The sequence below is a fragment of the Abramis brama genome (genome assembly GCF_963993115.1).
Source record: "Abramis brama genome assembly, chromosome: 21".
NCBI lineage: Eukaryota > Metazoa > Chordata > Actinopteri > Cypriniformes > Leuciscidae > Abramis > Abramis brama.
The window spans coordinates 11,369,933-11,396,691 of NC_139983.1; the positions used below are offsets into that span (position 1 = coordinate 11,369,933).

Consider the following 26,759-nt stretch of genomic DNA (forward strand, 5'->3'; position numbering starts at 1 on the left):
TTTTGCAACTTTACATAAACATCATTTTAAAATCTTTCATTTCAAAGATTACATTTTCCACAATATGACGACACACAGATCGATATTATATAAATCACCTCTTTACTGTGGCGCATTCAACATTTCACTATAAAGAGCAGAGTGAAAACTAATCTAAATTCAATGAATTGTTAGTTGTCAGTGAAGAAAACCACATGAACTGCCATGATGGTGTCTCCGAGGGCTAAAGCCTTGATTTTTTTTGTATTTTAAACAATAGCAGTTTGACATGCTGTGGAGTAGATATTATGATCTGACTGCTAAATGAAAATGGTTCTCAACTTAAGCTTGGGAAATTAGCACTGTGACTATGATCAGTTACACTCAATAATAACAAAAAATGAATGCACACCTGTGGTGAATGACTCCTAGTGCTTGGTGAATTATTACATCCTCTGGTCGGGTCTTTGCTGCTGCCTTAAAATCCTACAACAAAATTTTTACAAAAACATTTTTCACACACAAAAACATAATACTACTAATAAGATTATTAAAACTAATGCTTCTATGATAATGTTATTAGTCAATATAACACAAAATCATGATCCGCCCTACATTTTTTTAATATCCTTTTTCATTTGAAAACATGTCTATTCATGGATATAAAAATGTTTTGCAAATGGTATTTCATTTGAAAAGAAATACAGAAATAAGAAAAACCTCAGACATATGATTCACTGACTATGCTTTCGTAATCCTTGAGAAGAACAAATTATTGAGATTCAGTGGCCTGATGCAATCATTGCTTTTTCCTTTTTCTTATAAAACTGGCCTACCTGAAGGGCACTGCTATAGTCATTCAGCTCCACATAGAGAAGGCCACGATTTATCAACACTTTGAGCTCAAGCTCCGTCTTATAGTCCAAAAGTAGCGTAATGCTGTAGTCTCTGAGGGCCTGGAAGATTAAAGAGAAATAATGTGGAGGAAGAAATCAAATATGCATTAAAATGCAAATGCAGAAGTGCAATTGTCATGAAAAGACATCCTGCATTTGTATATGTTTCTGTATATATGATCCCGCATACATTGCTGATTTGAAAAAGCGGATGAAAAGAAACAACGTCACCAGCTCATAATCCTGCAGTTCCTGATAACATATGGCGCGGTTGTAGTAAGCAAATGAACTGGTGCTGTCGATATGGATCGCCATTGTCAGATCCTCCACTGCACTCTTGTATGCCTAAAACAAGAAGACAAATGCACCACATTTCTCTCAAATATCACAGAGAGCATTAGCCTCAAGTGAGAGATAATTAAGCTCAGAACGGTGCTATTTTTACTAACTTTCAAATAGAATTTAAGAGCTCCTTTATACAAGTATGCTCTGACACACTTGGGCTGGATCCTGATAGCTTCATTACAGTCGAGTACAGCCTTTGCATATCGTCCTTCAGCCCCATAAAGGGCAGCTCGGCTTAGATGCACCTTGAAAAAGAAAAACATGTTTTAAATCTGAACACTGGAATATGATGATGCACAGAATAGTATCAGTTTTGACAGACCAAGCATTGAGCTTCAATCAAGATGTACCTGATAGAGGTTGGGGTTGATTTGAAGTGCTCTGTTAAAGTCCTGAACACCTGTAAAGTCTCGTAGATGCACGCGGCACAGGCCTCTCTGATGGCGAGCCTCAGCATGGTCTGGGTTCATGCTCAGAGTGCTGTTAAAAGCATCCAAAGCCTGGAGGAGGAGAGAGTCTTCACACTCCTAAATTAAAAAAAGGTTTTTAACTATCACATCTTTAGAATGATAAAATGCTACTTCTCTGTTATTCTTTTTTGATGTGATACACGCATAATAATACTCATAAACATGCATTAAAGGTCCCATTGCATGAAAATGTCACTTTATGAGGTTTTTTAACCTTAATATGAGTTTCCCTAGCCTGCCTATGGTTCCCCAGTGGCTAGACATTTTGATGGGTGTAAACCAAGCCCTGGGTATTTTTGAGAAAATGAAAGCTCAGACAGGCGAATCTAGAAATCTTCCCCTTATGTCGTCATAAGGGGAAAGGTTACCTCCCCTTTCTCTTCTTTGCCCGCAAAAAGAATTTGGCCCGCCCATGAGAAAATGAGCTGCGCGAGCACGATATTGGTTTTTCCTCGAGAGACATCATGGCTTGCAAACGAGCGAACTATGAACCACAATATGGATAACATCATGGAGAAGCTCACAGCTTTGCAAAGGCAAATGGATCGATTCGGAGACCAAAATGGACCAGGAGAATAGTCGTGTAAATTGGAATGTGGCTACTCGCCCCAAGACCAAACAATCCGAATCTTATCTGCTTTCGGCCCCCCTCAACCAGCACTGGCCTTGGTCAAGGCCGCTGTTGGAACAACAACTCCCCCGGAAGAGCACTGCAGTGAGACGCTCTTGCGTTCCTTCCCCCAATCCCCAAAGACACCTGCTGACTGTTGACTCTGTCTGGGACCTGATCAAGGTTGTCTCCATGGCAACTTGCTGTGTATCGCTATGACAATCCTGCGGACTGAGGCACCTAGATTATGATGCCAGGCGTAGCAACTCTCCAGGCCTACACATACACAAACTCTTACATATATATACAGATATGCAATCATATATACATATATATACAGAAAAACTTCTCACGATTCGTTAATCCCGATAGCTGTAAAAGTAAAAACGTATAATAGCTGTAATAGTAAAAGTTTTTGAGAGAGTTCCACATGTAATGCTAAATATTTCATATGCAAGCATGTCAGCCAATCACAGCAGTGGGCGTTTACACTGAAGTCTCACAGCAGACAAGCCTCTTCAAACAGATCGTTCAAATCAGAGGCTAAAATCAGGCTAGGAAATATGCCTTTTATTTCTAAATTATAACAACTTTTGATCTAAAAAACATACTAACATTATAAGGGCACCCCAGGAAACATTCTAAAATAATAAAATAATCCATGCAATGGCACCTTTAAGAAAGTGAATAGGGTAAATTGGGTAAATTGGTTTAATGTTGACTTTACTGTTAATTGTATTACCTGTAACGAAAGCATTTGTGTCATGTAGCATACGCCGATTAGATAGAAGACCTCCGCAGCCTCTTGTGCAGTTTTGAGTTTAGTTGTATTGGTACCCATACGTGACAGGGCCTTTCTGAAACTGTCCACTGCTTCCTGTATATGACAGAATATAAACCCTGGAAAACTTGCAGCATTGATAGATTAACAGACAAACAAAAATATACTTTATCAGAGGTAATGGAAGTTATAGAACGCTGAAAGATAATACTGACTTTTTCATTTATATTTATGCATTCAGCAAATGCTTTTATACAAAGCGACTTACATTGCATTCATGGTATACATTTTATAATTTCATGCATTCCAATGGAATCGAACCAATGACCTTGGCATTGCCATCACAGGAATCTATCTATAAATTACAGAAACGACTGTCTGTCTGTCTGTATGTCTGTGTGTCTGTTAACCACACTAGTGCAAAATGCCCGTGCAAAATCAGTTTTTGTGTGTGTTTTTAGTAATTGTTGGTTTGGTGCCCGTGAAAGAGACTGTGAACGCAATGAATTCAGGGAGCAGGCTAGGTTACTACAAGTAAACAGTGTAGCTGACAGAGTGTTTATGTATACCACAACCTTCTAAGTGCTAGTGCAAAATGCCCATGCAAAATCAGTTTTTGAGTGTGTTTTTAGTAATTGTTGGTTTGGTGTGTTTGAGTGCTCATTGTTACAATTACACAGCAAAAGTTCAGTGACATTTTTATTTGTGCATGGTAGAAAGCACACAGTGAACTCAGAGAAAACGCTACGCTTGAGCAAACAGTTTGTGAATATGCTACTACAAATGATGCCCGTGAAAGAGACTGTGAACGCATTGAATAGGATATGTTTAGTTGGTGAATAGCATAGGCTACTATTACACAGTAGCGATAACTTTAAGCGCACCAGAATGAAATCTAATATTCAGAAGTAAACAGCATAGCTGACTTACAGATTCAGTTTACATCCACAAATGAATAAGCGCGTTGATTCAGGGAGCAGTGCAAAGTGCCCGTGCAAAATCAGTTTTTGTGAGCTGATTGCCGTCAAAAAAGTTCAGGAGATATTTCTTAGCGATGGCTGATTTCAACAGTTTCAATATGATAAAAAATAACTTTTATATTGATTCAATGGATTAATTGCATTTTGAAAAAAAAGTTTCATGAATTTATTGCATTTTTTGGGAAAAATAATCCGTTTTTATAATAGATCTTTGAAAATCAAAATCTGGATTTGAATTTTTTATGTTATTATAACCTAAAGATGCTATGTGAAAGTTTGAAACAGAAAATAGTGGTTTTCATCTTGCCAGTTTCTTGGTAAAGAAAACACATTTTTACTCAAATTAATCAAAATGGATTTATCACGTTCTGGAACCAAACCATAATATTCAGAAGTAAACAGTGTAGCTGACAGAGTGTTTATTTTTAAACCACAACCTTCTTGGGTTATAACGATATATTTAACGATATCTTTAGCATTTCTCATCCAAACAACGTCAAACTTGGCACTGCACTTACTCGTGCCCGTGGCAAGACACCTGTCGAATTTGAAATCCATCGGACTAACGGTTCGAGAGATATCTATCTATAAATTACAGAAACGTCTGTCTGTCTGTCTGTCTGTCTGTGTGTGTGTCTGTGTGTGTGTGTCTGTGTGTCTGTGTGTGTGTCTGTGTGTCTGTGTGTGTGTCTGTTAACCACATATCTCTCGAACCGTTAGTCCGATGGATTTCAAACTTGACAGGTGTCTCGCTACGGGCACGAGTAAGTGCAGTGCCAAGTTTGACGTTGTTTGGATGAGAAATGCTAAAGATATCGTTAAATATATCATTTTTAGAAGGTTGTGGTTTAAAAATAAACATTCTGACATTAGAGGGTTGTATCGGTCAAAGAAGCCCCAAGAAGGTTGTGGTTTAAAAATAAACATTCCGACATAAACACTCTGTCAGCTACACTGTTTACTTCTGAATATTATAGTTTGGTTCCAGAATGTGATAAATCCATCTCTCTATAAATTACAGAAACGTCTGTCTGTCTGTGTGTGTGTCTGTGTGTGTGTATGTCTGTTAACCACATATCTCTCGAACCGTTAGTCCGATGGATTTGACAGACAGACGTTTCTGTAATTTATAGAGAGATATCTCTCGAACCGTTAGTCCGATGGATTTGAAATTTGACAGGTGTCTTGCCACGGGAACGAGTAAGTGCAGTGCCAAGTTTGACGTTGTTTGGGTGAGAAATGCTAAAGATATCGTTAAATATATCATTTTTAAAAGGTTGTGGTTTAAAAAAAAACATTCTGAAGCCCCAAGAAGGTTGTGGTTTAAAAATAAACATTCTGACAATCAGTCAGCTACACTGTTTACTTCTGGATATTATAGTTTGGTTCCAAAACGTGATAAATCCATTTTGATTAATTTGAGTAAAAATGTGTTTTCTTTACCAAGAAACCAACAATTACTAAAAACACACACGAAAACTGATTTTGCACGGGCACTTTGCACTGCTCCCTGAATCGACACGCTTATTCATTTGTGGATGTAAACTGAATCTATATGTCAGCTATGCTGTTTACTTCTGAATATTATGTTTCATTCTGGTGCGCTTAATGTTATCGCTACTGTGTAATACTAGCCTATGCTATTCACCAACTAAACATATCCTATTCAATGCGTTCACAGTCTCTTTCACGGGCATCATTTGTAGTAGCCTATTCACAAACTGTTTGCTCAAGCATAGCGTTTTCTCTGAGTTCACTGTGTGCTTTCTACCATGCACAAATAAAAATGTCACTGAACTTTTGCTGTGCAATTGTAACAATGAGCATTCAATCACACCAAACCAACAATTACTAAAAACACACACAAAAACTGATTTTGCACGGGTATTTTGCACTAGTTTTGATTAATTTGAGTAAAAATGTGTTTTCTTTACCAAGAAAGTGGCAAGATGAAAACCACTATTTTCTGTTTCAAACTTTCACATAGCATCTTTAGGTTATAATATCATAAAAAATTCAAATCCAGATTTGGATTTTCAAAGATCTATTATAAAAACGGATTATTTTCCCCCAAAAATGCAATAAATTCATGAAACTTTTTTTTCAAAATGCTGTCATATTGAAACTGTTGAAATCAGCCATCACTAAGAAATATCTCCTGAACTTTTTTGACGGCGATCAGCTCACAAAAACTGATTTTGCACAGGCACTTTGCACTGCTCCTTCTGGTGCGCTTAAAGTTATCGCTACTGTGTAATAGTAGCCTATGCTATTCACCAACTAAACATATCCTATTCAATGCGTTCACAGTCTCTTTCACGAGCATCATTTGTAGTAGCCTATTCACAAACTGTTTGCTCAAGCGTTTTCTCGGAGTTCACTGTGTGCTTTCTACCATGCACAAATAAAAATGTCACTGAACTTTTGCTGTGTAATTGTAACAATGAGCACTCAAACACACCAAACCAACAATTACTAAAAACACACACAAAAACTGATTTTGCACGGGCATTTTGCACTAGTCTATCTATAAATTACAGAAACGTCTGTCTGTATGTCTCTGTGTCTGTCTGTGTGTCTGTCTGTTATTCGCATATCTCTCGAACCGTTAGTCCGATGGATTTCAAATTCGACAGGTGTCTCGCTATGGGCACGAGTAAGTGCAGTGCCAAGTTTGACGTTGTTTGGATGAGAAATGCAAAAGATATTGTTAAATATATCATTTTTAGGTTGTGGTTTAAAAATAAACATTCTGACATTAGAGGGTTGTATCGGTCAAATAAGCCCCAAGAAGGTTATGGTTTAAAAATAAACATTCTGATATAAACACTCAGTCAGCTACACTGTTTACTTCTGAATATTATAGTTTGGTTCCAAAATGTGATAAATCCATGATAAATCCATTTTGATTAATTTGAGTAAAAATGTGTTTTCTTTACCAAGAAAGTGGCAAGATGAAAACCACTATTTTCTGTTTCAAACTTTCACATAGCATCTTTAGGTTATAATAACATAAAAAATTCAAATCCAGATTTTGACTTTCAAAGATTTATTATAAAAACTGATTATTTTTTCCCAAAAATGCAATAAATTCATGACACTCAAAATGCAATTAATCCATTGAATCAATATAAAAGTTATTTTTTATCATATTGAAACTGTTGAAATCAGCCATCGCTAAGAAAAATCTCCTGAACTTTTTTGACGGCGATTTGCTCACAAAAACTGATTTTGCACGGGCACTTTGCACTGCTCCCTGAATCAACGCGTTTATTCATTTGTGGATGTAAACTGAATCTATATGTCAGCTATGCTGTTTACTTCTGAATATTATATTTCATTCTGGTGCGCTAAACGTTATCACTACTGTGTAATAGCAGCCTATGCTATTCACCAACTAAACATTTAAATTTTCAATTGAATGAACTTTGAACTTTTCAATGCGTTCACATTCTCTTTCACGGCCATCATTTGTAGTAGCCTATTCACAAACTGTTTGCTCAAGCGTTTCCTCGGAGTTCACCGTTAGTCTGATGGATTTCAAACTTGACAGGTGTCTTGCCACGGGCACGAGTAAGTGCAGTGCCAAGTTTGACGTTGTATGGATTAGAAATGCAAAGGATATTGTTAAAAATATCAGTAAAAGAAGCACTTAGAAGGTTGTGGTTTAAAAATAAACATTCTGACAAACACTCTGTCAGCTACACTGTTTACTTCTGAATATTATATTTTATTCACGGCCATCATTTGTAGTAACCTATTCACAAACTGTTTGCTCAAGCGTAGCGTTTTTTCGGAGTTCACTGTGTAGCCTGCTCCCTGAAATCTGTAAGTCACCTACGCCGTTTACTTCTGTATATTATATCTATCTATAAATTACAGAAACGTCTTTCTTTGTGTGTGTGTGTGTGTGTGTGTGTGTGTGTGTGTGTTATTCGCATATCTCTTGAACCTTTAGTCCGATGGATTTCAAACTTGACCGGTGTCTTGCTACGGGCATGAGTAAGTGCAGTGCCAAGTTTGACGTTTGGATTAGAAATGCAAAATATATTGTTGGCTTTTGCCGTTCTAGCCGCTGGCCACTCGTCCCCTCTCACACCGCACACTGAGTGAGCACAGACCAGGACCAGAGACAGAGAGGGTCGAAGAAAGCAGTGGAGCTTAAGTAGCGTTTTCTCAGAGTTCAATGTGTAGCCTGCTCCCTGAATCGTGTAGTTAAATTTTCCACATTTATTGTATGTCAGTATCAGTATTTGCTTTCTACCATGCACAAATAAAAAAGTCACTGAACTTTTGCTGTGTAATTGTAACAGTGAACACTCAAACACACCAAACCAACAATTACTAAAAACACACACAAAAACTGATTTTGCACGGGCACTTTGCACTGCTCCCTGAATCGACGTGCTAATTCATCAAAATTACAATTTACAATATGTTCAAATAGAAAACAACTATTTTAAAGGGGCTATATATAAGAATTAATTGCTTTTTTAATGCCAATGTGTGAACAGCTTGTAATGGAACTTAAAGGAACACGCCACCATTTTTTGAAATAGGGGTTATTCACCGTCACACCCCTACATTTAGAATGCGCAAACGCATTTTTGTCTCAGTACATGCATTGTCTTAGTCTGGCAGTGCCGCCGCTAGCTTAGCTTAGCACAATGAATGGAATCCTTTGTTGCTGGATAGCATGTTGTGAGTAAAAAAACCCCAACTAATTACTTCTTGTGGCCTGCGTATTCACAACGAGTACAAATAGCAATGCAGATTAAGACTAGGTGATTTCCTAGGCAGATATTGACTTGGGACTATATTGGGGTGAAGCACAGGCAAAGAACTGCTACTTGGGCGAAAAGATATCACGCAACTGTGACAGTTTTGAGGTTTGAGTTCTGTTTTTGAATCCGTTTCAGTGTTTTTAGTTTCTGTGATCCGTTTTCCCCTGTCTTCTGTGATTTTGGTTTAGTCCTGTTAGTTTTTCCCTGTCTGTTTGATTAGAAATTCCCATCACCTGTGTTCTGTTAATTATCCCATTAGTCCCAGTTCTTTTAAGCCCTGTGTTTTCCCTCAGTGTTTGTTGGTCGTCGTCATTTCATGGTTGTGTGTTTTGAAGTCCTGGCGTTTCCTTTCCCGTGTTCCTGTATGTTTATAGAAGTTAAGTTTGTAAATAAATTACCTAAACCGCAGTTCCTGTGTCCTCGTCCTCGTCTCCCTACACAAACCTGACAGAACGACCAACCCTTAAACAAAAACAACCCTAAAAGAACCAAGAATGAGCCAGAGGAGATGTAACCGGAGGAAAGAGGTGAATCCATTTAACACACCTATCCTCTTTCAAGGTGAACGCTCACTGGAAGAATATGTGGGGCTTTACCTGGATCTCTACGATGACGTGACGTGGGAAGAAGAGGAATTGACACAGAGTTTCTGGGGTGGATTAAAGGACCCTCTTGCCCAGCTGATTCTGGTAGAAAATCTCGATCAGACTTTCCTGGAGTTCGTGGACCACACGCTGTGGGTGTGTGGGTCGGACTACGTGGTGGAGGATTTTCCATTAAAATCAGTTCCGAATCCGGTATGTCCTGAATCCATCGTCAATCCGCCAGAACCAGAACCCATAGTCTGCCCACCTGAAGCTGAACCCGTCATCTGTCCGCCAGAGATTGAGCACGTTGCACGTGAGTCCACTCAAGAAGACACAGCGCTGATTGTGATGTCTGCGGCGATTCTGTGTGTGTGGGCTACACACACATCAGTTCTGGCCCATAAGTCCAATCCCGAATTCCCCAAGATGCTGGTCTCGTCCAGTCCCGAGTCCCATGATGTGTTGGTCCCGTCCAGTCCCGAGTCCCATGAGGTGTTGGTCCCGTCCAGTCTCGAGTTCCCCAAGATGCTGGTCCCGTCCAGTCCTGAGTTCCATGATGTGCTGATCCCGTCCAGCACAGATCCCGCTGATCCAGAGCCCGTTGATCCAAAGCCCGTTGATCCAGAGCCCGTTGATCCAGCGCCAAAGCCCGTTGATCCAGCGCCAGAGCCCGTTGATCCAGCGCCAGAGCCCGCTGATCCAGCGCCAGAGCCCGTTGATCCAGCGCCAGAGCCCGTTGATCCAGCGCCAGAGCCCGTTGATCCAGCGCCAGAGCCCGTTGATCCAGCGCCAGAGCCCGTTGATCCAGCGCCAGACCCCGCTGATCCAGAGCCAGAGCCCGTTGATCCAAAGCCCGTTGATTCAGCACCCGTTGATCCAGAGCCAGAGCCCGCTGATCTAGAGCTTGCTGATCCTGCGCCAGAGCCTTCTTCGCCGCTGGTCCTGCCCAGCTCAGAGCCGCCTTCGCCGCTGGTCCCGTCCTATCCTGAGACAGTCCTCGCCTATTTCCCCATGGAAATTTTGGGGGGGCGCATACCGGGTTGTACCCTGTCGGCACCGCCTCCATGGTCCAACAACAAGCCTGAAAAAACGCCATGGCCACCCGAAGGGTCATCTCCGCCATGGCCACCCGAAGGGTCCTCACCACCATGGCCACCCGAAGGGTTGTTTGAAGGGGTGTTTTGAAGTCCTGGCGTTTCCTTTCCCGTGTTCCTGTATGTTTATAGAAGTTAAGTTTGTAAATAAATTACCTAAACCGCAGTTCCTGTGTCCTCGTCCTCGACTCCCTACACAAACCTGACAGCAACACCTGAAATCCGCTATCTCTGCGCCCAAGATATCTGATTTCTCTGTGCCCAAGTAGCAGTGCTTTCACCTGTTCTTCACCCCAATGCATGCACTGAGACAAAAATGCGTTTGCCAAATGTAGGGGAGACGGTGAATAACCCCTATTTCAAAAAACGGTGGTGTGTTCCTTTAAATAACGAGACCTTCCCTGACCTCCTAGGTTGTCTATGAAAGCCTGTAGACTTTTATGTGAATGACTCTTCCGGGAAAATCAAAAGGATGTGATGGTTATGCGCGCTCCCGAGAGCCTCTCTTCCATTCTATGACACATGAAATGAAAGCTTAAACAATGTTTTTTTGTTTGTTTTTTACTTAATTTTTATTTTGTCTTTTTTTGGGGGGAAACAAACTTACATACATACCAAAATATTTTGTACTGTAAATTTGTCAATGTGTCATACAAAGAAAAGGGATTATTTCAAACTAGTCTCACATAGTCAGATCTACAGTCATGTGAAAAAGAAAGGACACCCTTTAGAATTTTATGATTTAACGTATCAGAACATAATAAAAAATCATCTGGGTAGGGTTGCACCAGTAAGTTCTTTCTTAAATTGGAACGTCAAGTCCACACTAGAGGCTTAGTAACTACTAGCTAGTTTGTAACTAACTCTGTACTTTATTCCGTTGTACCATTTGTTCATAAGGCAGAATGTTGCTAGTAGGTCGTAAGCTCTCCGTAAAGTAATGCGTAGTCACATAATATGACCTTTACCCTCGATGATCCAATAGCAGCTTTCAAATACGTGAGCAGAAGTTGTTTAAATGCATGGAATTTCAGTATATCCTTCATTCTAACTTCTTTTGCATCACGTAACTAACAGTAAAAATACGTTCCATTAAATACGACACTTAATCATGAGTGTTTTTATGTGTAAATAACATTCAGAAACTGTATTTATAACGAAATTAATAAGGATAAATAAATAATGATACAAAAAAAAAAAACATAAGAAATAACATTTACTGATTATGACTGATTTTATGAGCCACGTTCGACGCCATTGTAAATTACTCTACAAACATAAACCCGTATCCTCATTAAAATAAACGTTTTTATGGACTAACCATTTTATAAAAGCAGTAAGCCCTGTGAAGCTGTGGTTTACAACTATCGGGCTTTTAGGCATGATAATGCCTCTTAGCTGTTCTAAATTCACTATAAACCACGGCCTTATTGCTTTAATTGAGAGAAAAGCGCACAGCACATATTTACATATTCATCTAAACGTCACTCTCAGCAGCGTAGACAGCGCCTGGATGTTCATTAAAAGCATTTCACTGCAAAGGCATTTTCAACTTCTTTTTACATCTAAGCAAAGAATGAAAAAGAACTTCGCCATGAGTATATCGGGGCATTGAATGACGTTCACTCCTTTGGCTGCAGTTCACTTAATGGCAACCGGTGTCGCTAATAACAAGAGTTTCTGAATTCTACATATAGCCCCTGTAATGATATTTCACAATACTACTGTTTTATAGTATTTCTGATCAAATAAATACAGCCTTGTTGAGCATAAGAGATTTCTTTCAAAAACGCAAAAAAATTTAACTGCTGAAAAAAGTTTGAACAGTAGTGTATATAACTGCAAAAATAACTGTAATGTACATCCTCTAGTTTATCACTTTAGTGTACTTCTAAAACTTCTGAAAAAAGTATTACTAATAATCACTTGTGTGTGTTAGTGTCTTTGGAGAAGTTTGTTTGGTGTTTTGCTGGCTTTGTTCTGCCAGACAGAGCATGACTTAGACCAGCATGGGCCTTTGACTCACTGTGAACCTGTGTTCCCTTATCAACGTCCTCCCGAGAAGAATGAGGTGTGGAGGAGAAGGGCATGTATCGACCGCTTCCTCGAGACAGACGATGGCATTGGCATCATTCCCCAGGAACAATTGGATGGCAGCTTGCTGGACCGGTGATAAACCCAGAGCTGTGACGGAAAGGAGGAGAGGTTTACAGCTTGGTCTAGTTGTTGTAATGGCAACATAAACCACATTTCCCTGCTAGGTTTATTTCACCTTCAGTTGAGCCAAGTGGAGTAACAAGATTTAATGATGCTCATTAAAGTGGTCATGACATGGATTTTTTTATTACTTTAATGTTCCTTCAGGTTTATATACACTGCCCAGCCACCAAAAAGTTGATGCACCTTGTGATGGAAATACATGTTGTGATGTTCTTTCCATAAAAATGTGCACACATTTTTTTCCATCTTCATCTTACAAGAGTTTAGGTAAACACTTTAGTTTAGGTCCAAGTCTCACTATTAACTAGTTGCTTATTAGATTGCATATAACGAGCATATTGACTGTTTATTAGTACTTATAAAGCACATATTAATGCCTTATTCTGCATGACCATATCCAGTAAGGCAAAAGTCTTACTTAATAATGAATATCCGACACTGGGATCCTTCTGTAAAGCAACTGAATGCCAGTGGGAGGGCCTATTGTGTGATGATGTCTAACTAATCGTTGATGTCTAGCAGTGGAGGCAGTCATATGCAAATGTATTTGCCTGTGTGATGTCACAAATCCCACAACATCCAAATGAGGCAATTTTGGAGCTTGGTTAAATACATGCTTTGTATATAATGAGAAGGCAAATTTAGTCTATGAAACTTGCATGATGTTTTACTGATACAAAGACCTCTTATATGTCAAAACATCAAGGCAAATTTGATTTCTCATGTCATGGCCCCTTTAAAAGATAGCAAGTGATAAGAGTTCAGATCTTTCAGGAGCTAAAAGTATGCTTGCATTTTTATATGATCATTACCTGTTTTCATTTCTGCTGCATACCGTATGCAGAGGCTAGCCATGTCAATTTTTTTCATTTCATACAAGTACTTCCCTCTAAAATAAGAAACAAAAAATTCAAACAACTTTTTTCTATATCACCAATATTCACCATTTCAAAACTATTTTTAATCTCCAAAGAACAGTAACAAACTCAAGAGAAATAATAAAAGAATCAAGGACATGCAAAGTTGACCAAACAGTTGTATGTCCAAATAACCTCATGATGTGCAGATCATAAGCGTCTGGCTTCATGTGAATGGCTCGAGTCAAATCCTTCACCGCTCTACTCAGATTATTCACCTGTGAAAAATACAAGTTCACTAGTTTAATTTAGTAAATAAAAATCTACATTAAAATATTCATAATCCCAAATTAATATTATGCACTAGGAGTGCCACTTAAAAATAAGAATCAGCTATTGTACTATTAAATTGATTTATATTTTATATTTTATAGTTTTACAATATTTCTTTACATTTACTTAAATTAATTGTTCACCAGGTTAAATCATCAATGCAGTTGTTTAGAAACACCTCAGCTAAACAAGCCGCATGATTTGACGTATCACTCATATATATATATATATAGCACCAAACACACACCAAAGTTTTTAGGGCTATAACCACAACTATACACAAGAGTAACTGTGATGATTTTTTTATTGTAAAATGAATACATTAATAAAACATTCCTTCATCTTTTTTTATGTGGCACTCCAAATCATCCAACATCCCCTTACATTGTAATAGGCTCTGGCCCGGCATACGTAGGCTTTTACATGGGTGGGGTCTGCTTTCAAAGCATTACTGAACCTTTTGATGGCCTCATTATTTCGGTCCATCTTCAGCATGCAGATCAGTCCCAAACTGACATGAGCAACAGCTGCAGTTCTGCTGTGACTTTAGAGAGGTGCACACAGAGAGGAGAGATGATGACTCGATACAATTTCATTGATTTTAGCTTAACTCACAGCTGCTCAGAGACTGTTACTTTTTACAAAGAAAAAATCTTTTGAAAAGTGAGTTTCAAGCTTCAGTGAACTTATCCTCAACTATGGCCTGCCTTTGGTGCACTTGTTCAACAGAAGAAAGTGAAGGTATTTTCGTCACAGAGCGGAGAAGGCCGGGACATCACCTGTCAAGTTTGATCACGACTTCAAAGTCAGCCATAGCCTGCCGCCAGTGCCGGAGCGCAGTGTAGACCAGACCGCGGTGTAGGAACGCGCTCAGGTTTTCTGCACTGTCATTGATGAGAACTATGACACACGCACATATACAGATAAAACATGGCTAATGAGATGATCTGGCTTTTTTCTGACTTCTCAGCACAAAGTTTTGTCTTATATATCTGAAGGCATATGGTCTCTGAGGATGTCAAATGTACCACTTTCATTATCTTTCAAAGTGCCTGCCAATATTGTAATACAGTGCTGCATGGCTCTATCTACAAAATAAAGCGATTTATGGATTGCTGCTTTGAGTACTTCTTTTAATAACTGCAATAAAATATAAAATAGTTATTGGGAGTTTTTCTTTGAGAATTATTACAAGCTTGATCAACACTGAATTTACATTTACTAAAAATGGTCATTAATCCACATGGAATGGAATCCAAAGAGCTGCTAGTTTGTCAACATGTGGAACTTGCATCAAGTCTGACAATGGATGACTGGTTTGCTATTTTATATTGCTTCATATACTGCAAAAGATTGTGTTGATAAATTGGCTTAAAGTGCATTTTCTGCATGCTATGTGTCGCAAGAATAGGCTCAGTGCCGAAACTCTACTCACGCCTACGATCCTGTTACACTGCACGAGGTGCTTAGGTAGGCAGTGTGAAACACTTTACTGATGAAGCTGTTCAGTTTGCAGGAGACAACACAGACAAAATATTCCTGCAAGCTTCAGAGATCAATGCAGCAGATTACAGTTGCAAAATAAATGGCTCTTATTTGTTCTCCTGACTGAGTAGTGATATCAACATCCTCATATGACTGATTCAACAGATGCAGCTGTCTGTGATGAGATTTTAAAACAATGTTGATTGTGTTTAATTGTGTGTAGAATGGCTTCATTTAAAGATTTAGATCAAAGACATATCACAGAAAACAGGATTTCCCTCCCCAGACTAGCTAAAAACAAAAAATGGGTCATTCAGAAATCTGCATGTATAACACTATGAACATCTGACTGCCCATATTTGGACATTATCAACTTGGTCTCAGTTGTTTCCCAAATGTTTTTTTTCTTTTTCTTTGACATACAGTATGAGTTATAATAGATAGCAATATAAACTAGATCTGGATTGCATAATTCAGATAATTTAAGTGTGAAATGTTTATATTCATATTCAAATCTTGACTTTTCAAAGCAAACTTCAGATCATGCCAAATCTGAGCACAGTTTGAGACATTTTGTTTTGTGGCTCTAGAAGTGACACATTTTTAAATTACTGAGAAAAACTGAGAAGTAGATGCAATCTCATTGCGGTTTAGAAGAAACAGAGATATTAAAGAGCTCGTGCTTCTGACTTTTTCTTTCCTATGGGCTTCCTGAAAAAAAAAATCCATAAAAGACACCCAACGTGTAAATTTCAAATTAAAATGAAGTGTTGAACCAACCATTTGTACTGCCTCTCCTACTGTGTTCTCAACATAAAGTGCCAGACCTTAACTTAAAAATGCCCATGGGCGGGGGCGCTGTTGAGCGAAACATGGAGTAAGACATGTTTTTCAGAGCTCCTGCAGAATCTGTAAATATTTAATCCTACAACAGCATCTTATGGCCGAAAGTCGCTGCAAAAATATTAAACAACATCAGTCTGATATTACAGTTGCGGATGGCAGCGAATCTCTGTAAATATAAGTACTCTGGCTCTACTAGCACAAGGCCTGAAGCCTCAGGACAAAGTGCCTCCAGTCGATCTGCTATAGACATGAATATGGACTTTGAGGTAATAAAAGCGGACATTCTCTCCTCTCTGAGGTCAGACATATCATCTGTAATAAAGCAAGAGTTAAAGAACGCACTGGCTGAAGATTTCGACACAATAAAAAGTGAATTACAGGCGATGAGGTCCGAAATTGCAAGCAGTGCTGCCGCCACGCGCTCTGAAATCGAGCAAATGAAAGAGAACATTAAAGACATCGAGGGAGGACTCTCCACCTGGTCGGATGAGATGGTTACCCTTCAGGCCACAGTAACCAAACTTACTAGCCAAGTCGACGACTTGAAAGAAAAGTGTGAAGATATGGAAGGGCGGATGTGGAGAGGGAATATTCGCATCACGGGAGTTCCTGAGCAACCTAGTTCGAGTTCACCTGCAGCGGTATCCAAACTTCTGAGAGAGATGCTGGAAATGGACAGAGATGTGAAGATTGACCGTTCGCATCGCAGTCTCGCCCCAAGGAAACCGGGAGACAAACCTCGCACCATCATTGCAAAGTTACATTATGATGGAGATTGCATGGAGATCTTACGAAAAGCCAGAGAACGCGCTCCGCTCAACCATAACGGGAATCAAATCACTATCTTTCCTGACTACACAGCCAGCGTTGCTAAGGCAACAGAGGCCTTCGTTGATGTCAGGAGAGCTCTCCGGGGACGACAAGGCGTGCGGTATGGACTGCTTTTCCCGGCCAGACTCCGAATTTCACATGATGGAGAAGAATAAGAGTTCCGGAATGCGTCTGAGGCAATGGACTACGTGAAGAGGAAAATTATTTCAGAGACCCAACCTGATGTCTGACATGCTGACCTAACTTCGTGAAAAGGATTACAGCGCGATAAGTATCAGACACAATATTCATGCTAACAAGTAAATTTACACAATTTTGTTCAGCTGACCATGACAATTATTTCTAAAGTAAATATTTTATGAACGTCCTAATGGCCAAGCAATCCGCACAGTTAGAGGTCTGTTGCTAGTATTTACAATGCTGTTGTAATAATACTTTTGATTGAGATTTGTTGGTTCTGTGGGAGCCTGTGTGATGGTATATTCACGGCCCCTTTGTTAATTTTTGATTTTATGCACAGGTAATTGCTGGCACATAAAGAAATTTAATTATTTCGTACTGAGATAAGTTAGGTTTGTGGCTGCCTGTTCTTCCCGTGCGGCCCGGGGCTAGGCCCCTAAAATACCTAGACTCATCTATGTTTCGGAGTTCTAAGAACACTTCCTATAGTTCTATCTTTGCAGGTCTCATTGTTTCCCTGAGATCTGCCACTGTTAAAAAAAAGTGATGGAAAAACGTCAGCTAAAACAAACTAACTGTCAAATTGTTTTCTTGCAAGAAACACATCTCTCTGATGCAGAACATGAGAAATTAAAGAGATCATGGGCAGATAAAGTGTACTTTTCCTCTCATCCATCAGGGAGAAAGAAAGGAGTGTCTATCCTAATACATAGACAGGTAAATTTCACCTTAGAAAAGACTCATAAGGACACAGAGGGAAGATTCATTTTAGTAAATGGCTCCATAGATGGCATTAATGTTTCTCTTATGAACGTGTATGCACCAAATGAGGATAGGCCTGCTTTTATTAAAAAAGTTATCAATGTAATTACACAGTATAGCACTGGAATATTATTAATGGGAGGAGATTTCAATTGTATTATGTCACAACATTTGGATAGACAACCCAGCTCGACTACCTCATTCTCCCGAATGAGTAAGATGTTAAAATACCAGTCTTCTGAATTTGGACTTGTAGATGTGTGGAGAAGTAAATTTCCAAATTGTAGAGATTTTACATTTTACTCTTATAGGCATGCATCTTATTCTAGGATAGATTATTGTTTCACTCCCAAAGAAGAGCTATACAGAATAGTAGATATGAAGATATTACCAGTGACAATTTCGGACCATTCACCTGTAGAACTAATATGGAGCATAGGACATAGACAAACTTCCAAACAATGGAGATTAAATGCCTCGCTCCTTAATGATAAAGAATTTATTTCCTTTGTCACAAAAGAACTTAAATTATATCTAAGTTTAAATGACTCTACAGAGGTATCACCATTCATAGTATGGGATTGTGCAAAAGCATATCTCGAGGTCAGATTATTTCATTCGCAAGTGCCAAAAAAAGAGAGAGAGTAGCTAAACAACGAGAATTAGAACGCACTATTAAAAATTTTGAGAAACAACATAAACAAACCTCAAACCCACAACTACTAAATAAAATAAAAGATGCGCGAAGAGAATACAATAGCTTAATCGCTGATAAGATCGAAGGCAATCTAAGATTTATTAACCAAAGATATTATGAACATGGTAATAGAGCTAGCAGATTGTTAGCAATTAGACTAAGAAAGCAAAGATCTTCAAACATCGTATAAAAAATAAAATCTAGTCGCTATATCAATCCCCTTACTAAGCCTAATGAAATTGCAGAATCCTTTGCAGATTTCTACAAATCACTCTACAAAAATTCTGATACTTGCTCTGACGATAATATTCTGGCACCGTTCCTAAATAACATAAAATTGAATGAGTTAACAGAGACAATGGCAAAGGATCTGGATGAACCTATTAAAGAAAGTGAAATAATTGAGACAATCTCTACGTTAAAGAATAATAAAAGCCCAGGACCCGACGGATATATAAATGAATTCTATAAAAACTTTAAAGAACTAGTTTCTCCGCTGTTATTAAGAGCATATCATTATGCGCTGCAATCTGGTACAGTGGCGTCCTCGTGGAGGGATGCAACCATTGTCGTAATTCACAAAGAGGGCAAAGATCCTGCCGAATGTCAGTCATATCGGCCTATTTCATTGTTAAATAGTGATCTACGAATATTGACTGCCATTCTTACTGTTTGCTATCAGCATCGAACCCCTTGCTCAACTCATTAGGGACGACAGTGCAATTAAGGGAATTGTAATTGGAGGAGAGGAACATAAGTTGTCGTTATACGCCGATGATGTCCTACTTTTCCTAACAGAACCTGAGACAACAATTCCATATTTAAAAAAGCTAATTCTCAAGTATGGGTACTACTCTGGATATAAAGTGAATATGGATAAAACTGAGGCCATAGATGTTAATGGACAAATTTCAAAACAAATCCAAATTAATAGCGGGTTCAAATGGCCCAAGAATGGGTTTAAATACTTGGGCATCTTTATTCCCTCCTCTTTGGACCAGTTTTACGATACAAACTATAAAAAAGTGATTACAAATATTAGTGAAGATTTAAATCGTTGGACAGCTCTCCCTCTCTCTCTGATTGGCCGTGTTGAATCCATTCATATGAATGTCCTGCCAAGATTACTCTATCTGTTTCAGATGTTACCCATAGAAGTGCCAAAATCTGTCTTTGATTTGCTTAATAAAATAATTTCTAAATTTATTTGGCAAGGAAAACGGCCAAGAATAAGGCTTAAAATAATACAATCACCTAAAACAAATGGCGGGCTGCGACTCCCAAACTTCAGGTTTTACTTCTGGGCAGCTCAATTGAGGCCCCTGGTCTCATGGATGAAAGAAGACACACAAACCCGGTGGATCAATATTGAAAAGAGCCTCTGTTCCATGCCCCTTAAAATAGTACCCTTTTCCAATGTATCATTAAAAAAATGCCTCCATGGGTGAATGGACCAAAGTTACTTTAAAAATTTGGAGAACTATACAAAGATAATTTGGTTTGTCTAAAAAAATCTCATCCGCAGCCAGCATTGGCTATATTAATGACTTTGCACCATCTCCTACAGACGTAGGTTTTAAAAAGTGGTCTCAATATGGACTTCTGCACCAATTATTTCATGATGACACACTTAAATCATTCGAACAAATAAGAAATGAATTCACACTCCCAAGGTCTGAATTTTTTAGATATTTACAACTGAGACATTTCCTCACAACCCATAAGAATCTAGAAATCATTAAAAAACCCTCCCCAATAGAAGTTTATTTTAAAGAAATACAAATTGGACGTGCAGTCAAAAAAATTTTTTCTAAAGGATATCTATTATTTTTTCGACTAAGAATTCAAATAACACATTACAGATCAAGGAAAAGTGGGAGGCCGAAATTAATGAAACATTTCCTCTTGAAACTTGGGAGGAAGCTTGTGGAGAGGTACATCTTGTGACCAACTCTAATGTCTGGAGGGAATTCAAATGGAAGATAATAACCAGATTTTTTCGAACCCCACAGATAATTGCAAAATGGAAGCCATCCTGCTCAGACAAGTGCTGGAGAAATTGTGGCCAACATGTTGGTAACCACACCCATATCTTGTGGTCATGTCCAAAATTAAGAAATTACTGGAAAGATATATTTGATGCCCTTAAAGAAATCTTCCATTGTGAAATCCCAGAAGACCCCATAATAGCCCTTCTAGGTGTGCGTCCAGAGGGCCTTGAGGGTAGAACTAAAATATATTTATTACAAATTTTACTTGCTGCAGCCATTAAGTGTATTGCATGCAGATGGTTAACACCTGACCCTCCATCATACAATGCTTGGATTCAAAAAGTATGGGAGTTGTACGAAATGGAACAAATCACATTTGCATTACGACTTCAGAAAACGGGCTTCTTAAAGAGGTGGGCCCCTGTAATGCCTTTAATACTCCAGTGATCAAGAGTTATACTGTCATATCCACCCTGTGTTCATCTCTGCCTTTCTCCATTTATTTTTTTATTTTTTTATTTTTATATATTTATTTTTATTATTATTTATTTTTTCCTCCCCCTGTACTAGGTGTATTTGTTTTCATTCTCTGTATAATGTGTACGATATAATTAAGTTTTGAAGAATTGTCAATATTATGGAAACATAATGGACTAACATGTTAAAACCGATGCCATACTCTATTGTATGTAATGCTGTGGTTCTAAATAAAAATATAAGTTAAAAAATAAAATAAAATAAATAAAAGCCCATGGGCGACAGTTTCCATCAAGGCTCTCAAAATGTTGGTAAGGTATCTTTATATATAGAGAAACTGTGAAAGAACTGTGAACATTTCCATGTGGTATACCACATACAAGCATGTGCATTACCAGATGTGCTGAGATCCCTTAAGGCCTTATCAGGCATTATCTTCCTCAGCAGACAGCCTCTGTGGTAAAACGCCAGCCAATCACTGGGATCCCAGTGCACAGCCAGAGAAAAGTCCTCGATAGACTTCTCAAACTGACCCAGCTTGGAATAGATCCTTCCTCTGTATGTTCTGCATTGAGTGAAAAAAATATAATTGGATTTACACATCAACAAGGTAATTATACTTTTAAAATAATTAAACAAAGGAGTAATTCACCACTGGCAAAAACGCGTCTGCTCCTAGGCTCGACCAGAGTCAAATATCACCTTGCTTGAGTAGGAAATACTTTGTAGCAAACTTTTAGTTAAAAAGGTGTTGACTTGTATTGTTCCCAGTAAGTGTTTGGTTAATAACTGATCCAACTGTACATGCTGAAGTGCAATCTGTAGTTTTCACAAAAGCCACGGAGCTGTCAAAATGACGCAAAACTTTTGCTGACAAATAAATGGTAATTTCTCATTCCAGGTAACATGGAGTAAACATGGAGTAAACATGGAGTAAACATTGTTCTTTTACATATACTACCAACACTGTAACAACACAGTGGGGTGAAAATAGGTGAACTTGCACTTTAAGCATGCTGAATGAGGTATATAATCAGAGGTGCACATAACTTTTTTGGTCTGGTTCTCAAGGGAGCACCTGGAGATGCTGCTTGGTACTCACACTTTGTAAAATGTAAGGCACACATTACTATTTTAATGTACATTACTAAATGTAAAATAACACTATTTGTTCAATGTAGAAATTAAATATAGGTCTTTTTTAAAGCTGTATATTTTTTTATTTTATTAACATTAATGACACAGACAACAGCAGGAATATTAGGCTACTGTTACTTAAGACCGAATGCACAGACCGAATAGACCGATACACATCCGGATCTTTCTCAACTGTTCACTTAAGACATAACCGAGAGAATACTTGCTGACATGGGTATTTTGACATAATTTTGTGTGTATGTGTTCGTTCAAGCACAAGTAAACGCGAAAGAGGAATCAATTAGGTGTTCGAGCTCTGTCTGAAATGCGCCTCTCTCTCTCCTTCTCTCTCTTTCTGCGTGTGAGAGTCTGTGCGCACAGATAACAGCGCACAAGTCCTGATTTTCGCCTCTTCTTCCGCGTTAAATGTGTTAAATTCCGCGTTAAATCGTTTGAATGTGTAAACTGGCAAGACAAAACACGTTCAAATTATAAAGTTTCACTCTGATGGTTAAACTTAGGAGTTAATCCGCGAATCACATGTGTGCCGAACCGTGGGGCCTGATCCGTACGGATCACGGATCAACTGCGATCCGTTGCACCCCTAATAATTAATGAACACACTTATCATCATGATTGTTATCTTACCAGAGATGGAGAAAAATCCTACTTGTCCCAGTCCTCAAAAATGTTGGTACTCAGAAGCGCTTCCCTCCACGTTTTCTGCTGCTTGTTTATTTTTTACCACACATGGGGACCAGTTATGTGCACCCCTGTATATAATCCTCATAATAATACTGACCTGGCTATAGCATTCCCAGGTTCTTGCTTTAGCAGTAAGGTGAAGTCTTCCAAGGCCACCCTCCATTTGGAGCTGTTGAAGTACTGTATTCCATGGGCCATCATTGCATCTGTCCTTGCTGAGTCGAGAGTGAAGGTCTGGTGGTCAAAAAGGGTTTATTTTGAAATCTTCCTTGTTTCATGTATACTGCAATAATTGAGGCAATTATTATTCAGCTATTTAGAACAACGGTCTATAATCAACAATATCAGTGCTCATTTGTAAACTCAAACAAATCTTGGATTCATATTTAGAGTGCATGATGTGCCTGCCGACAGTAAAACTGACTAATTCTGTCCACCAAGCCTAAAACAAGACAAATATAGCCCTTAAAGTGTGCATACAATAATTCATAAAAACTTCTTACAGTACTTGAAACACAAATAATGAGCAGACTCCATTCAAATCCTTTTTGTGTGTTTTTAGTTTAGTTTTTTTTAGTTTTTTAAAACCATTCCCCACCTTCTCTCTGACCCCTAGAATTAAACAGACAATTAAGCGGCTCGTTTAGTGCTGTGCTTTCAAGAAACATCCCCTTCAAATTGCAGTTCTCTTGCCCAGGATGACTCTCCCATCTTTCAAAAACAGCTTTTTTGTGAAGCCTGTATCACTTTCTGACAGGTTCACAAAATAATTCATGCTGAAATGTGCTGCATAAACTGTCAATATCCGACTGCAAAAAGGAAATGCAGGTGCTACACACAGCCAGGAACAACTGTTCAACAGTTCAACAACTTTTAGCGGTATTCTTTGGATGCTTGAGAATAATATAAAAATACATTTTAATAATAATAATAATAATTATTATTATTATTATTTGATAACACATTTAATTTGTACAGCACCTTTCATATATTGTATAAAATGTAGCTCAAAGTGCTTTACAGGTCAGAATATAAAAAGCATAACAAATAAATAAATGAATGAATAAAACATAAAACAGATAAAAATCAAGAAAATGCAACTGTCCAGCCTCATTGTGTTAGTTTTTATGTCAAATATCTGGACATTGAATAGGCTTTGCTGGCATGTAAATGTGGTTGGTGTTTATAAAAGATAAAAAAAAGCGTATTGCACTTTAAAATATACTTAACTTTCATAACACAGATTCATTGAAGGCTAAGTTTTAATTTGTGGTTTTTGGAGAATTAAAGAAGTTTTGACTTCTGAAAGTTACAGTATTTTTTTGTAGATAAACTCTTTAATCTCAGAAGATCAAAGCAAATGTAACCTAGGTAAATTACCACAATTATGACAATTAATGTTCAAAATCTTCCTGGCAGTAAATAATGTAAGTAATATTTGCATAGTTAATTGTGATTGGTCTATCAACATCACCTTGTAAGCACGGGTATTTCCGTCTGTAAATTCAAATCTACAGTATTTATATTGTTTCATTGGGCTTACTTTGGCGTAGTCTTCCATGGCCAGCAGTACTTCGCCCATCTTCTCATACATCTTTGCCCTTTTAAAGTATATCTCTGCATCATCTGGCTTGACTTTGATGGCTTGGGTGTAGCTGAATGTGGCCAGTGCGGTTTCCCCTCTTTGTTTGTAGATTTCTGCTTTTGACATGAAGGCGTCTGGAACACAATTGGCATTAGTCATGAGCTTCAACACTTTGTTCTGAAGAAAGTTTTGAGCACCAAAAAATATAATAATTTACTTTTACATGGTCATTTTACATCCTTTCTCTGACCTTTACCTTTACCTGTAGGCTTTTGCTGCAGGGCTAGGCTGACAAATACTGAAGAACTTACTGTATATTATAATGCTAATTTATAGGCCACATTCACACAGCAACAGAATACGGTTTACAGTCCTGTATTCCAGTCCTTAATATGGTTGTGTTCACAGTCACACACAGTTCAGTTATTTATGGTGTTAAAAGGCATTCTATAACCAAACTCACATGCGTACATTTTCAAAACTGCTTTTGAAAAAATTTGATGTATGAACTCGCAGCTTGATTGGACTCTTGTCATGTCAAAAGTGATAATACTTTTCAGTTTCATAGATGTTGCCATCTTTGATACTGTTGCTGTGGTTACTGGTCAGAGGATACGGACTCGACTCCCATACCACGTTCATACAGACAGTATCCGAGACACTACGGTAAGTTGCTCTGACTTTTCAAGACTCACACCTGTAAGCAAATGCAGTTGTAAATCTCAAAACCTGACAATGTGAACGTAGCCATATTATAATGTGGGCAGTCATATGTTAATGTGCTCATGGATTTCATATCATGATCATGACAAATTCTGAATCTGTGTTATTTTAGTATTATTTATATTATTAGAATTAATATTAATACTATAATTTTATAAATATTTTGAATTGGTTTTTATTTTTATGATTTCTGTTTTATTTTTTGTTCAATATTTTGTCATTTTATTGAGTTTGCCATTTTTTTATATTATTATTTAGGTTTCATTTATTTTCATTTCAGTTTTATTTCATTTATTTATTTATTTCCATTTAGTAAGTTTAGTGCTTCAACTTATTTCAGTCAAGCCAGCATTTCTAATTTTCTTTAAATTACATTTTTCATCTAACATTTATATTTCAGCTTTATTTCAATTAACAAAAATATTTTAGTTTTATTTAACAATAATAACCCTGTTCTGAAGGAACTTACTTTGGTCTGTGCGAACAGGGGAGGAAGCTTAGCGTTGCTAACGTTGGAGTATGTCTATGTCTATATTTTGATACATGCCCTTTAACCTTACAGGTTCTGTTTTGCCCAATACAGAGGTCAGACAGCACTGGCAAGTATTGCATCAGAATCTAGTCTCTCCTGCTGTCTGGTAATGAAAGGGGACTCATGCGCACACCTGCATGCTTCTTGTTGTTTTTAACGATGACGTTTAGATCGTCCAGAGCTCTATCGGGGTCGTTTCTCAGCAGGTATATGCTGTGCCTGTGCCAGTAGGCGTCCAGTAAATGGGGCTCCAGGGAGATGGCCTTTAAAAACAGAAAAACAACAGATCGATCATTAGTACATGATAAACTAAGCGGAAAATCAGGTTGCATTAGCAGAATGTTCTGTTCTGGTTTGGATAATGATTTCTGAAATGAACCATTTAATATAAAAATTTTATAATGAACAAACACTGGATAAAATCTTATGAGAATCAGTATTAGTGATGTTTACCTTAGCATGCATTACTAATTAAAAAAAATAAGGCTTACAGCATCGAGATCTTCAAGGGCCTGGTTGAGATAACCAAGTTTGATGTAAAGTGCTCCACGTCGACACCGGTCGAAGGCACCGTGGTTTCCACGTTCAGTCAAAGTTTGGGTCAGCTTGGCCACTTCATGCTCCAAATCAGCTTTAGTGAGACCATTGTCCAAAACCTCAGACATATCAACTTTTTCCAGATTCTGGATCTCGTCCTTTGGAAGCTGGTTCTCCTCCAGACCAGCAGGGGGAGAGCTTGCACTCTGGACATTTTCCAGAGGAGGAAAAACTTCGTCAAACCAGGCGTCCCATATGTCTCTGACCCACTCTCTGGGTGATGTAGTGTCAGGTATTCCACTACGATCTGTGGCAAAGCTCTCGAAATCTAGGAG

The 26,759-nt window shown here is 38.2% G+C and overlaps 2 protein-coding genes across 2 annotated transcripts in view; both read right to left on the reverse strand.

The window, feature by feature from the left end:
- ttc6 (tetratricopeptide repeat domain 6) overlaps positions 1-24,634 on the reverse strand; it is a 37,412-nt gene extending 12,778 nt beyond the window's left edge. Inside the window, exons 1-14 of the mRNA XM_084097296.1 lie at positions 24,591-24,634; positions 23,145-23,281; positions 21,601-21,770; positions 14,716-14,836; positions 14,321-14,480; positions 13,799-13,881; positions 13,559-13,635; positions 12,553-12,710; positions 3,043-3,177; positions 1,571-1,747; positions 1,325-1,465; positions 1,107-1,220; positions 816-935; positions 392-465 (exon numbers count right to left, since the gene is read on the reverse strand). Of these exons, the coding sequence (XP_083953422.1) occupies positions 392-465; positions 816-935; positions 1,107-1,220; positions 1,325-1,465; positions 1,571-1,747; positions 3,043-3,177; positions 12,553-12,710; positions 13,559-13,635; positions 13,799-13,881; positions 14,321-14,480; positions 14,716-14,836; positions 21,601-21,770; positions 23,145-23,281; positions 24,591-24,629 (1,706 nt within the window). The 5' untranslated portion in view covers positions 24,630-24,634. The remainder of the gene's footprint in view (positions 1-391; positions 466-815; positions 936-1,106; positions 1,221-1,324; positions 1,466-1,570; positions 1,748-3,042; positions 3,178-12,552; positions 12,711-13,558; positions 13,636-13,798; positions 13,882-14,320; positions 14,481-14,715; positions 14,837-21,600; positions 21,771-23,144; positions 23,282-24,590) is intronic.
- Positions 24,634-26,552, reverse strand: LOC311071756 (uncharacterized protein; the record flags this gene model as incomplete). Its single annotated transcript, XM_084096296.1, has 4 exons — positions 24,634-24,648; positions 24,684-24,766; positions 26,021-26,150; positions 26,379-26,552. 4 exons carry the CDS (start codon positions 26,550-26,552, stop codon positions 24,634-24,636), a joined length of 402 nt encoding a protein of 133 aa, XP_083952422.1.
- Positions 26,553-26,759: the final 207 nt, after the last annotated feature.